The sequence below is a fragment of the Cucurbita maxima genome, unplaced genomic scaffold, assembly GCF_002738345.1.
Source record: "Cucurbita maxima cultivar Rimu unplaced genomic scaffold, Cmax_1.0 Cma_Scf00022, whole genome shotgun sequence".
Taxonomy (NCBI): Eukaryota; Viridiplantae; Streptophyta; class Magnoliopsida; order Cucurbitales; family Cucurbitaceae; genus Cucurbita; species Cucurbita maxima.
In genome coordinates this window covers 2,522,993-2,536,522 of record NW_019272038.1, presented here as the reverse complement: position 1 = coordinate 2,536,522, position 13,530 = coordinate 2,522,993, and the positions used below count along the sequence as shown (strand labels likewise).

At 35.4% G+C, this 13,530-nt stretch overlaps 2 protein-coding genes across 6 annotated transcripts; one reads left to right on the top strand and one right to left on the bottom strand.

The window, feature by feature from the left end:
• Positions 1–111: 111 nt before the first annotated feature.
• On the bottom strand, positions 112–12,330 carry LOC111495949 (deSI-like protein At4g17486). Of its 4 annotated transcripts, XM_023146142.1 has the most exons (7): positions 11,951–12,330; positions 9,847–10,107; positions 9,456–9,743; positions 8,983–9,220; positions 8,740–8,830; positions 7,903–7,938; positions 112–122 (listed from the first exon to the last, which is right to left on the bottom strand). In XM_023146142.1, the coding sequence occupies exons 2-6, from the start codon at positions 10,058–10,060 to the stop codon at positions 7,927–7,929; spliced, it is 843 nt and encodes a 280-aa protein (XP_023001910.1). In that variant the 5' UTR covers positions 10,061–10,107; positions 11,951–12,330; the 3' UTR covers positions 112–122; positions 7,903–7,926. The 4 variants fall into 4 exon arrangements, with proteins under 4 accessions (XP_023001910.1, XP_023001912.1, XP_023001909.1 ...); XM_023146144.1 differs by lacking the exon at positions 8,740–8,830 and having other exon boundaries at positions 11,951–12,328; XM_023146141.1 differs by lacking the exon at positions 112–122 and having other exon boundaries at positions 7,436–7,938.
• Positions 1,242–7,257, top strand: LOC111495948 (lysophospholipid acyltransferase LPEAT1-like). 2 transcript variants are annotated; one of them, XM_023146140.1, is made up of 9 exons: positions 1,242–1,857; positions 2,013–2,132; positions 2,261–2,298; positions 2,475–2,539; positions 2,848–2,916; positions 5,366–5,499; positions 6,124–6,264; positions 6,458–6,521; positions 6,874–7,257. In XM_023146140.1, exons 1-9 carry the CDS (start codon positions 1,360–1,362, stop codon positions 6,891–6,893), a joined length of 1,149 nt encoding a protein of 382 aa, XP_023001908.1. In that variant the 5' UTR covers positions 1,242–1,359; the 3' UTR covers positions 6,894–7,257. The 2 variants fall into 2 exon arrangements, with proteins under 2 accessions (XP_023001908.1, XP_023001907.1); XM_023146139.1 differs by lacking the exon at positions 6,874–7,257 and having other exon boundaries at positions 1,243–1,857; positions 6,458–6,842.
• Positions 12,331–13,530: the final 1,200 nt, after the last annotated feature.

Sequence of the window (13,530 nt, the reverse complement as noted above, 5' to 3'; positions counted from 1 at the left end):
GACAGTCTGATAATAAGATCATTGATAATCAAATAGTTGTGTTTGGTATTTCACACAGAGTGTTATCATATATATATATTTATATTTTTGTTGAACATTGGCTCAAAATATTTTCTCTACCCCTTACCCTGAAAAAACAGGGACACTTTTGCGTCCTTGAACCGATAACCATCTTTTGGCTAATCTAACCTCTTCTGTCCCTCGGGACCAACAAGGGGTAGTATAGGAATATTCACCTATTGTCCATTGACTACGCCTTTTAGGCTTTGACTTACCTTCTGTGAACGAACCGTGGAGGAATCCTTAGATTTTCAGGGCATTGGATTCGAGCAGTTTTCATTACTTACCACCTTCTGTGAACGAACCGTGGAGGAATCCTTAGATTTTCAGGGCATTGGATTTGAGCAGTTTTCATTAGTAAAAATTTTAAAATCTTTTTAACTAATTAAATTTTAATTTAATTTACATTTATTAATAATAAGTATATTATGAATATATAAATCTTATATAAGTATAATACATTATTAATAAAATAATAAAAACTAATTTATATAATATGTATAAAATTATGTATTACGACAAATTAAACTAAATGAGGGGAGACTAAAAATAATAATAGAAAAAATATGAGATATGATAAATATAATAATAAAGAAATTGTAAAATAGCAAGAAAGAAATTAAAATACAATTATATATTGATAAAAAAAACTAAAAATCAATTGATGCACACGATTAAAATCAAACGGTCAGAACAGCGTCAGGCTCACATTCTAACTGTGAATGCTGCCGCACCCAATCGAAGCTCAAACAGTGGGCCCAAACGTTAATTAATTAAGTATTTTTCCAGTAAGATTGCGAGGGCTGGTCGAAAAGTCTTCACTGTAGATCTCAATAATTTTAAATAATAATAATAGTTTTATTTATTAAATATTATTATAAAAATAGCTAAATTTTAATAATTTAAGACTAATATTTAATTTTTATAAATTAAACCAATAATTGTTTACATTTTTTTTTTTCTGTTTGTCTTGTTTTAAAATTTGATTAAAAAGTTAATTATTTTCTTTAAAAAGATGAAAGAAAAAAACGAAATGCCAAAAATAGAAAATAAAATGGTTTTCAAAATTAGTTTTTAATTTAATAAGATAAACTCTGGAAAAAAAAAATTAAAAAAGCAAAAAATATTATAATAATTTAATAATTTAATAATTTGGCGAATTAAGAATTAAAAAAAAAAAAGAGAAAAAAGAAAATCGCTGTGGCGACGCAATCGTAGTCTTGAGTTCTTGAGGAGCTTAGCAAAGCGAACCAAAGAAAAGCTTTATCGGAACGATTTCGCGTTTTTGGGGGAGGGAAAATGGCGTCCGAGCTCCAGCAATTGAGGTTCGACCCACCCCAATCCAACGCATCTGATGAATCCTCTGCCAGGGATGATCGCCCATTGTTGAACTCCGATTCTGGCGCCGTCGCCGACCAGGATTCCGACGATACACACCTCAAATATGCTCCGTTTTCACGTCGAGATGCTTACGGCACCATGGGCCGAGGGGAGCTTCCGTGGATGGAGAAGGTGCTGCTCGGAATGGCGCTCGTTACGATCGTTCCCATACGAGTGGTTTTTGGAATGAGTTTGCTGTTTCTCTATTACATGATTTGCAGAATTTGTACGTTGTTTTATGATCCAAATAGGGAGGCGGATGAGCAGGAGGATTACGCGCATATGATGGGATGGAGGAGGTCCGTGATTGTTTGGTCTGGAAGATTCGTGTCCAGAGCTATGTTATTCGTGTTAGGGTTTTATTGGATTTCGGAAGTTAATCGAATCCCGCCGAATGAGAACAAGTCAACTAACGAGGTGTGCTTTTATATTTTCCAAGTTGAGACTCCGCCATTGTTCGGTTCTGCTTTCTCGTATGCCTCATCAGTTCATACTTATCTTCACCTCTTGATCTTTGAGCTTGTTTTGGTGTTCATTGTTAATTTTTTTTTTACCTCTTCTTTGATGTTTAGAACGAGGGGCAAGAGAATTCCCAAGAATCTGAAAGACCGGGGGTTATCATCAGCAACCATGTATCATATTTGGATATTTTGTATCATATGTCTTCTTCCTTTCCCAGCTTTGTTGCTAAGGTTTGTTCAAACAAATTTTGTCATAATTATACTGACAATATGTATGACTTTACAGTTTAGTTCATCTTTGGGTTGGCTTTTCTGATCCTCAATTTTTCTTCTTTTTTCTTTTTTCTTTTTGGCTGAAGAGATCAGTGGCTAAACTTCCTCTAGTTGGTATTATCAGGTAAGAATTTTTCTCTTTTGGGTACATCTTCCAATCTCTAGTTTCTTCCAATCTCTAGTTTCCAAATATTTGTTTCATTGAATCGATTGAGCTTTAAAATTTAGAGGAGAATCCAAAAATTTAGCCCTGTTTGATGTTTTATAGCCCTTAAGTTTAGGTGTTGTTGTTTGTGACAGCAAGTGCCTTGGCTGTGTCTATGTTCAACGGGAGTCAAAGACAACTGAATCCAAGGGTGTTTCAGGTGCGTCGTGCTCTCACTGTCAATCATCTTTGACATTTTCTTTTGACTGTTGTTGCTTTTTGAAACTTATTTAGAGAGACTCATTCATACTATTGGCTATATAGTCACTCATTTGGGCTAGTGAAGTGTTTCAAGATAACATAGGAAACCATCATCGTTTACACAATCTTACTGCAAATTCTCAATATTGCATGATCGTTGCATTAGAGTTCAATTGAGGATATTAGTCCCGCAAAATGTTTCTCAACTAATGTTCATCTTTAATTCTGCATCTGGTCTCCAGATACTTATTACACTGTTGTTTATAGGTGTTGTGAGTGAAAGAATTCGAGAAGCTGTGAAGAATAGCTCTGCTCCCATGATGATGCTTTTTCCAGGTTTCTTAATGTCATCTTCTATGCTTGCCCCTTTAACCTAAGAGAATCAAAATGCCTGAACTTATCGTACTTTGATAATTGAGGAGTCTTGGTTTTGTTATATAAGCAAGGTTTACTTTTACCTTACTAATAACTATTTTAAAAAATAATAATTCTTTTATTTAGCCCTGCAAATTACTTTTTTCTTACAAATAAAATAAAATAAATTATGAGAATTTAATAGATTTAATGACACGGAACAACAAGGGGAGAGTCCTTCCAAGGGTAAAATGTATTAATAGAGTAGTTACCGAAGGAATTATTTCACTTGCACCTAGTGGCCAAAAATGAGAGATTAAAAAGCTAAAAGCAATCTCTTAGTATAGACAAACTCTACTATTTCTAAGTCATAAGGTCCATAAAAAAATTCTGATGAAAGTGAGTCACAAAATCTTGACTTCCTTTTCAAATGGATGCCCTTCCAAAATAAGAGTCAGTGTCATTTTTTCGGAGTAGGCCAATTGAAGGTTCCAAAGATAGCTTTCCAGAAGTTCCAAGCTCTAGGGAAAGTGAAAAATGAGGTGGTGTTGATGTTCTGCACGTACTTGAATCTTGTCTTGATTGTTTATGCAACCAAGAGAGAGCTCCCCAAACAGATACCTCCACCCTTTTGGCAAAGGCCTTTTCAAATAGCTTTGCAGTGATTTAGGTTGAGAATGGGGAGATCCTTATTGAAGACTTGCTAAAGGAGTTGCCTGTGCCTGAAAGTTAATTTCAAGACCAGCTATCATCTGAGAGGGACCCATTCTTGGACTTCAAGGTCGTGAAGATCTATTCTAAGGCTAAAATTCTTGCCCAAGTGGTTGTTTCAGATTTGGTCGGTGCCGAGTTTTTTTCCGATTAGAGAGATTATAAAGTCTTGGGAAAGACGCTGAAAGAGGGCAGGAGCCCACCAACTATCTTCCTAAATTCTTACCCAAATATCTTCCTAAATTCTTATCCAACTATCTTCCTAAATTCTTATCCAACTATCTTCCTAAATCCTACTTCGTTTCCGTTTTCCAGGATGAAGGAAATTTTTGGAGGGCCTCTATATTTTATGTTGGGGGTGAAAGAAGTCCTCCAACCATTTTTTTTTCACTGCCATACTTCAGAGCAATAAGTTTGTGCCAAAGGAAGACTTCCTTCATGGAAATCTCCAAATTCATTTAGAGAAGAGAGCCAAATTCTTGTTTTCATTGTTTCCAGTTTTGACGCCCTCTTGAGAGATAGGGAGGCCAAACTTTATGCCAAAGAATAAGATGGAAGCCACCTTTATATGCGGTTGTTCTTTAGGATCTTTCTAACAGTGCTTGGCATTTTGAGAAGAAACGTTTGGTAAGGCTAGAAGATTGGGAGGATGGCTTGGATAAGGGTGAGCTTACTTCTCTTACGGGAGAAGAGTTTTCTTCCACATATCAAGCTTGCAAATAATTCTTTCAATGATCAATTTCCTAAAGCTTTGGGAGGGTTGACATTTAGACATAAGCCTCAATAAGAACAGGGCCACTCCTCCATGGACAACCAAAGCAATTAAACATGTGGGCAAGGGTTTATTAGGAACAACCAGTGAGCTTTGTTTTAGAGATGGTTCTGTTTAGATCCAAAAACTCCTAAAATTTGTCATCAGCAAATTGGAGGTGAGAAATCTAGACAACATTGTATTCCCACATTAAAGCAACAGCAAAGGGAAGGGGGATATGGATCCTCTTGAAGCAAGAATGTTCTCTTTTGATTTGCTCTTGATGGTGAGAGTCCATTTCCTAAGACCTTTTGGTCTCCAAAATTGCAAAAAGGAAGTTCTATCAACTCTGTCAAGGTCAAACTTGAAACCAAGGTCCTTTTTTATTCTTAACTAAATCATCAATAAGATCGTTAGCCACTAGACAAGAATCATTAATTTGTTTCTCTTCCATGAAAGGACATTGGGAAGAGGAAATGAAGGGGAGAGTTTTTTGAGCTCTTCAGCCAAAACTTCGGCTATAATTTTGTACATGAGGGGATAAGAACTGCTGGGGCAAAAAGCCTTATTCTTTTGGCGTCTGATTTTTTATGGAATGATTAAAATGTAGGTTTCCTCAGAAATTGACATGCAAAATTAGTGAGCAAGATAGATGTAAATTTTTTAGTAAGAGTAGAATATTTTAATATAAGAGTGATGAAACTTAAAAACAAATCTCCAATATCTCCCATTTTAAAATTTAGAATTAAATATAAAGATGCACTGATTTGAATGATGGTTATTAAAAATTGCCAATTATCACTGCTAAAGAGTAATAATTATCTTGAAAGGTGAGCTTTCAAGCTAATAAAAAAGTTCGTGTTTTATTTAGCAATAAAAGAATATGAACACCGATAAAGTTATATTAGCATTTTTGCATGTGTTTATTAATTGTCCAAGTTGATTTATTTGTTGTTATTTCTTCTACAGAAGGAACAACTACCAATGGGGAGTATCTCCTACCATTTAAAACGGGGGCATTTTTGTCGAAAGCTCCTGTTCTTCCATTGATTTTAAGATATCCGTATCAGAGATTTAGTTTGGCCTGGGAATCAATGTCTGGAGTAAGGCTTTCTATTTTATTTTACTTTTTCCTTTGAAGTTTTTTTCGTAAAATATTTTAAAGAGAATTAGTTAAGTGAAAGTAACATCATCCATTTGGGTGGTGCAGTACTATTTTCTTAAATGCTATAATTCATTGAGTATATCTGTTAAATATTCTGATTGTGAAGTTTCTCGTAAGGCCTACAGTTCTTATGATCTAACTACCAGACTCTGGTATAATGGTGTAAGAAGTTTTCAATGAATTTTTTAGTAGTAAACTATTGCAAGTTCAATTGGTAGTTGGAACATTTAGAAGCTTGAGTGGTATAAAAATGATCTATCTTTTAATCTAAATTACTAATGGCTTACAATTAATTTTTTCCCTCTTGTCAGGATAACCATGAGTGTTTACCACCTAACTAATCCCACAAGATAACTACTTAACCTTATTACTTTACTTTTGATGTTGTAATTTCTAACTATTGAACATTTTTAGCAGTAGCTACATGGTTTGAACCCATATCCTTGTATGAGTTTGTTGCTTTTACTTAAAATTGTTGAACCAACTCGTTTGTGGTTGCAATTCTTATACTGTAAAGGTTTCAAGACCCCACTTTAAGATATGTTTGAATTGCTATTCGCAGGGGCGTCATTTTTTACTTCTTCTCTGTCAATTTGTAAATCACTTGGAGGTAATAAGACTGCCTGTCTACGTCCCATCACAGGAAGAAAAGGATGATCCTAAGCTTTATGCTAATAATATCAGAAGGTTTATGGCCAAAGAGGTATGATTTCTCTTTCGTTGCACCATATTCATATAGGAGAGTGATCAGAGATTTTAATTAAACATGCCTCTTAAAAGGCAACGAGGACAATGACGAAAACTTCGAGACCTTTCTGAATCCCTTTTAAATATTTCAACGCCCTATCTGAATGTGATGTATGTGGATAAGTTATGGCAACTGTTCTCTTGTGCAGGGAAATATGCTGCTTTCGGATATTGGGCTCCCAGAGAAGCGTGTTTATCTTGCTGCTCTGAATGGTAATAATAACATCCGTAGTGTTTTGCATCAGAAAGACGACTGAATTTACTAGTTCCAGTTTAGTTTTAGTTTGTCCAGGTTTATGCACTGTTATGATGGGGGGCAGTTACGCACGCACCCACCCATCTATGCTAAAAACTACTAGAGTGCGTTTCTTGGCCTGTATTTCACAACAAACATAATAATATTTGAGTGTAGTTTTTTCATTTAGTGCGGAGGCGAGTTTCTGTTGGGGCCTAAGCATGATGTAACATGTTGAGGCCTGGATTAAACTTTTTATTTTGGGAATGAAAATGAAAAAGAGTCGACAGAATTGAACATGTCTGAGGTGTCTCTTTGGTGTTCCTGCAGGTATACCACGCCAATGCTAATTTGGGATGTCATCTGTAAATTCTTGTAGATGATAATTATATGGAAAACACCACATCCACCACCATCACCGTGTGCAAGCATTCATTAACTAATATGTCGTCTCAAATAAACTTATTTGTATGATTTTGTTTTCTTGGGATTGTCAATTTTCCCGAGTAGCTTGTGTGCATCCACGTGAGTCTCGACACGTTTAGGACTTACAATTTTGCTGAGGATTCCTATTCATATGTGAATCTCATCATAATTTGCTTTAGAGTCATGACATCCTGCAGGCTGAGCTTCTGTTACAAGTGGTTTATGTTCATGGAATGCTGCTGCCTGCAAATATCATCGTCGGGTTTCGACCCTTTTCTCCGGTAGAGATATCGTATTTCTTATTCTTTCCTCTAGACATTATAATGAATACTATTGTTATTTATTTACCAATAGGTAATGATAGTAGCAAAGGAAATCATAGCTTGAAGATCAAGCCAAATGTACCTTATCAAGATCTCATGCCCACTTCCTCTTATCATGCTCTTTTTTTTTTTTTTTTTTTTTATTCTTTTTGAATACTATATATGACAGATACTATTGGTGGATGGAAATTCAAACTAAAAGAATCTGTAAGATGAGGGAAGATTTGCTGTAGTCATTTAGCTATTGGTTATACATTGGCTTCAAGTTTTTCCATGATTGCCATAGCTACCCCATGTTATCAATTTGCCTGTATAAATTGGCTTGCAGTTGAAAAGGACAAGGGCCCTTGGACGATACCAATCAAAATCAGGGCACACTCGCATTGGATTCTCCCATTGGCCTTGGGATGCCTGTGAGTTGTGAGGTCCCACTTACAAACAAATAGGCAGAGCCAGATGTTGGGGACACGAGATTTTCCCTTCTTTTCCTTTTTTTCTTTCTAAATTATTGACATACCACACAAACAGTAGCCAATAAAAGAGTAATCCCAAGTGGTATTATCTCCAAAAAAATTCTATCCCTTGAGCTTGTTGATTTAAGAGCAGTGACCATTAGTGAATGACGACGTCCAGCTTATAGTTTACCCTGTAAACAAGAAAATGGAAACCTCCTACAATGAATTTGTGAGTCGTAAAGATCTACCGAAAAGGTAAGAAATCTTTGTAAAGATCTACAGAAAAGGTAGGCTTAGAAGAAATCTTTTAATAGCATAACCGAGCTCGATTATGTACATTCTCATTATTGATTGTTGGTTTGAATCCATAAACATGAAATAAGTTGGTCACAATGGTCAAACACTTCGCATTTTTTTAGAATGGATAAGTACTATATAGATAACTACTTCTTAGAAGATGAATGTCTTCACGAAAATAAATCAAACAAAGGTCGTTATAATTTCACAAACACAAAGAAAACTCATTGCAAAGTAGAATAGAGAGTTACAAGTCAACAAACATCTATAACGGTCAGATATTCTAATCCCCACCCCTCGTGAACTACTACAAAAGGGTTTTTTTTCCTCGAAAAAACTCCTATCTTGACCCTATACTCTCGAACTTAAACTTCAAATTATACTCGTAACTTTAAATCATGATTCTACATAATTGCTATCAACATCATTAACTAAAACGATGAATCGAATATTGGTACAACATAACAAATGACAAAGGAAGAACTAGTAGACAAAATAAAGCAGCCCAACATAACAAATCTTATGCTTTGTCGCTATATTTTGTCTATTTGTCTACTTTTCTCTGTCATTCATGTGCATCACAGTACCAGTTAGCTATGTCATACAAAATTAATGGTAAAAGCCATACAGAATTCACTTAAAAGGCCAGGAAATTCAGAGAACGGATATGAGTATCCATAGTTTTAGACACTTACCTTTTGAGGGTTGGGGGTAGCTTGAAATGACAGAGAGCTGCATGGTAAGGACCATTCATTGATACGATCCAGAAACAGACATACATTTACACTGCAAGGCTAATGGTTTGTTATCTAATAGAGATTTTCCACCATAATATACTCACCAACCTATCTCCCAACAAATTATGTGAAATCGAAATAATAATAACTTTCCCTTCTCTTCCAAGAAAACATACTTATAACACAATCAAATAATCTCACCTATCCTTTGAGGCATGAGGGGGATCGCCGTTCGGCTTCTTCAATTCCCAGCCTTTCGATGGCGACCGTAGAAACAATGAAGATGAAGACAGCTGCTTCTGCTGACTTGATATAGTAGACAAGCAACTGGAAGCATTCCTCAGCTTCGTCCTCTCGGTCTCATATGGTGGGTACGTGGGATCGTGTCTTACGGCAGATATCCTAAGGGAGTCGGGAAGTATGCAATTACAAACGGAACCTGTAATGTTCATCCTTTATTAAACTTGCAAAATAAATAGTAGGATGATGGAAGCTAGCCAAACAAGAAAATCAGAGACTATAGAACAGGATATGTTAGATGTTAGGTTCTTATAACTAAGGAAAATTGTATTGTAGCTGGAAACTTTTTGGAATCAAATCGATAGAACGAGCATTTAGATGATCGGATTCAGCTGGAAAATCACTTCTAAGAGGGAATGGAACAGAAGAGGTACCTATTTTAGCGAGTCGATTTACCCATTTCGGAATTGATTTCCCAGTCAACTGATGACAGACGTCCTTGCAGAAATGATTACAATTCTTGACGATGAGGTGATATGTATCACCATGGTAGCTCGAAGAGCGTTGCTCCATGAACTCTCTGACTTCATGACGATTGAGGCAGGTCGAGCCAATCAATATTGACCTCCTGAATTTGAAGCCGGGGCATTGTCGAGGTTCAACTTCAAAAACGCCACTGGTTGGATAGTCATGAGCTCCAAATGCATATTCTACCCCATGGACTGCACAATGCATACATTTTACTCTCAGAAAGGAATAAAATGCATTACAAACTTTCTAAATTCAGATCAAAGATGGTCTTGTAAGATAAGTTTGTGACATTACCTTCTACACCAGAGTGAAAGATACCAAGGCCTGCCCAATAGACATAACCATTCATCGGGGTTAAATCGTACACGTTTAGATAGACCGGCATTTTGTCTGGACAATATTTAACCGACTTAGATTTGGAAACTAGAGAAAACGAGGGAGCTGATGATTTTCCTTTAAAACGAGGGACGATGGATTTCCATTTCTTGGATCCAAGCTTCATTTTCATTTTGTTGACAAAGAAAACCTTGAATTCAGCTGATGCCCTTCTGCAACCTGTTATATGGACAGAAGCGAATAAATAACCGATATGGGGATGTCCGAAGACAATGATAGATTCATGATATCATTTTCAGATGGCTGATGAACTTTGGCCTAATATATGAAAATATCTTCACCCCTCAATTTTGGAAAGAGTAAAAACTGTGCAAGTTTCAACTTTATGTGATTACTCTCTATCTTACTCGAGCACCCCGCCATGAATGTGCTAAGACGCTAGCAGAATCTGATGGAATTGCTATAGATAAAATGACAGGAAAGTTGCTGAGTTCATTGTTTTCTAGAAATAGTTCCCCCTCATTTTGTTAGCCTAATTTTGGAAAAAGATTGAATCTGTTCTTCAGTTGATACAAACTTGTAAATAATGATTACTTAACTCTTTAACCTTACAATCTTATCACAATTCCAAATCTAAAAAGATAATGTGTGAGATCTCACATCGATTGGAGCGAGGAACGAGTGCCAATGAGGACGCTGGGTCTCAAAGGGGGTGGATTGTGAGATTCTACATCAGTTGGAGAGGGAAACAAAGCATTTTTTATAAAGGTGTGGAAACCTCTCCCTAGCAGATGCGTTTTAAAAACCTTGAGGGGAAGCCGGAAAGGGAAAGCCTAAAGAAGACAATATCTAATAGCGGTGAGCTTGGGCTAGTACCTAATGATTATAATAAATAATAGTTATTTTCAAAAAAGCCAGATCGTCATTATGACTTCTTCATTCATTTTATACTTTAATTCTTTACTATATAAAGAAGATATGTTAGTTCCCTTACCCCATTACACTAGAGGAGGCTAATAACTTAAACAATTGACAGTGCTTTCATTTCCATATCCAAAATCTAAATAGATCTTACAACCATTACCAAGACATGGAACAAGAACACCTGATCAGCTTAATGCTTTTAGCTCAACACGCAGATCAAGCCAGTTCACATATCCAGTCAACGCAACGTTTTGATCAAAGTTCAAGGAAATCCAAAAAAATATAAATGGATATAGAAAACAAAGTTGTGGTGCATTTACGAACCAGCTAAGTTCTCCCCTTAATTCGATCTTCATAGATTTCTCGAAATATTTTCATACGAAGTTTTGTTATTGCATCTATTGAACAGCCTCAGGTTTAGATGGACAACCCGACAAATACACATCCGACAGGAATTTATTATCAACACTCCTAAAAGCTAAGATTCCCACATTGTTGACACTATCAAAGCAAACATATTGTGCCTCCAGTCCAAAATTTTCAAAATCAAACCGAAATTACATAAAACCTTGAACTAGTACATGAAAATTCCCCAATGGTTATCACTGGAAGGAGACGAGATCCCAATAAAGTAGCAGAACTTGGTTCTTCAAATTAAAGGAGCAATATCATGAAAGATTTCCAACGAGCAAATGTGCCTCGGGAAATCAACAACAAAGCAATCAATCATTAGGCATTTGGTAGAACCGGCAGCACGTTCTTCAATCCAGGAATTGAACGGTTACAGTAAGCAATTCAAGAAGAAAATAATTGTAAAATTGAACTCAGATCTGAATGACAATAACCAAACCAGAAAAGGAAACTCCAAAACGGGAAACCATGATTTCTGCTAGAGCGTTACAGACCCCAATCATTACAAATCAAGATAAGGAACCAAGGGACGATAATACACAGATTCAATAGCAAAAACACAAAAAACAAACAAACAATTCAACATCCACGAGTTCTTATATCTCACAAACCAAGAAAACCCGAAGACTTCAACATCCACAGACATCAAACAAGAAAAGCCAGTTCAGAAACATCGCAAAAAACAACAAAAACGCAAATGGGAGGTGAATCGAACAAGAAAACTCACGGATTCAAGAGGATCCAAGAAAAGGAATCGAAATGACGCAGCAGCCTCGGCGAGAGGGCATTAAAACCAAAAAGGAAACCCAGAAAGATGAAGAAGTGGAAGAATGAAACGCAGAAACAGTGGAGGGGGAAAAGGGAAGGAGAGGGACCAGAAACAAGGCTGAAAATCCTCGTTTGGCCGCCTCTCGCTGTGTGTGTGCGCGTCAAAGGGTTGAAATGGGTGAATTGTGGGAGTGGGAAAGGGAAGAAAGTGGCGAAAAGTAGAGCGGAGATTGAATAATGGCGAAGCTAAGAGCAAGAAGATGATACAGTGGAAGTTCGTGTCATTGTTTTGCCCTTTCCAAACCCTTCTCTCTTCCCACCACGTGCTCTGCTTCTCCTTCTCCTCCTTTTTGGCCATTCATCCATTTCTTCTTTTTCTTTTTCATTCCATTTTTTTTACATTTTTTTTATTTTTAAATCCTATAATTTCTCGATCGTCTCGAGTATCGTATCGCTCGTAGTCACTCGGGACTCGCTTAACTATGCCCCGGCTCAAGTCTCTGTGTCTCTCTTCTTTGCTCACAACTCAAGAAGTTGGTTTCACCGACACAGCATTAGGGTGTAGAAACTTCTCCCTAACACATGCGTTTTAAAAACCGTGAAGCTGACGGCAATATGTAACGTGTTAATATCTACTAACGATGGGTTTTTGACATTTTAGGGTTCGGAGGATAGAAAGATTTTGAACCCTCCCGATTTTTAAAGTAGATGGATTTTTCTTATTATAAATTTCATTAATATTAACACGTAGAATAATATTGTATCTTTATTTTATCTATATCTTATACTGTTGTTGCCACAACACACGAGCTTTCTACAAGCTCGTGAATAAATATAGCAAATGAAATTAACCCGCAAATTATTGTATCAAAACTTTACTCGGGAGAAAAATAAAATAGGGCGAATAAGCTATTTATTATGAATATTTGAATGTGACACATATATATATAATATAAGGTTGAAAGTTTAAAATAATTAATGTAGGAATATTATATACTTTGGAATATATATCCATATCAACCATATATATATATATATATATATCTTTTTAATTTTAAATTTGTATAAATATAATAATTTAGTCCAAAATTTTTGGTTTTTACCGTTTTAATCTTTACACTTTTAAATATTTAATAATTTAGTAGGAAAAATTAGCCTTTATTATTAAAAAAAAACATCATAATTAGAAATTATTTTTTTTATTATTGAATGACTATAAATATATTGAGTCCTAATTAGTTTAATAATTTATATGTGATTAATTCTATTATATCTTATATCTTAACATAATTTTCGTATTGGATAAATTTTGTAATTATTAAATTAATTTAAGATAATAATAGAAGATTTATTAAAAATATAGAAATTAAATTTAGATGGACAAAATTGTATTTTAAATAAATATAAATTAAAAGACAGATTACTTTGAATAAAAAACTGAAAGCTTATCTGAGAAATGTTATATTATAATATATATACGTTTTCATTAATATTTCATTTTCTTTAAATTAGCTCTAAAAATAGCTATAATATAAGCCC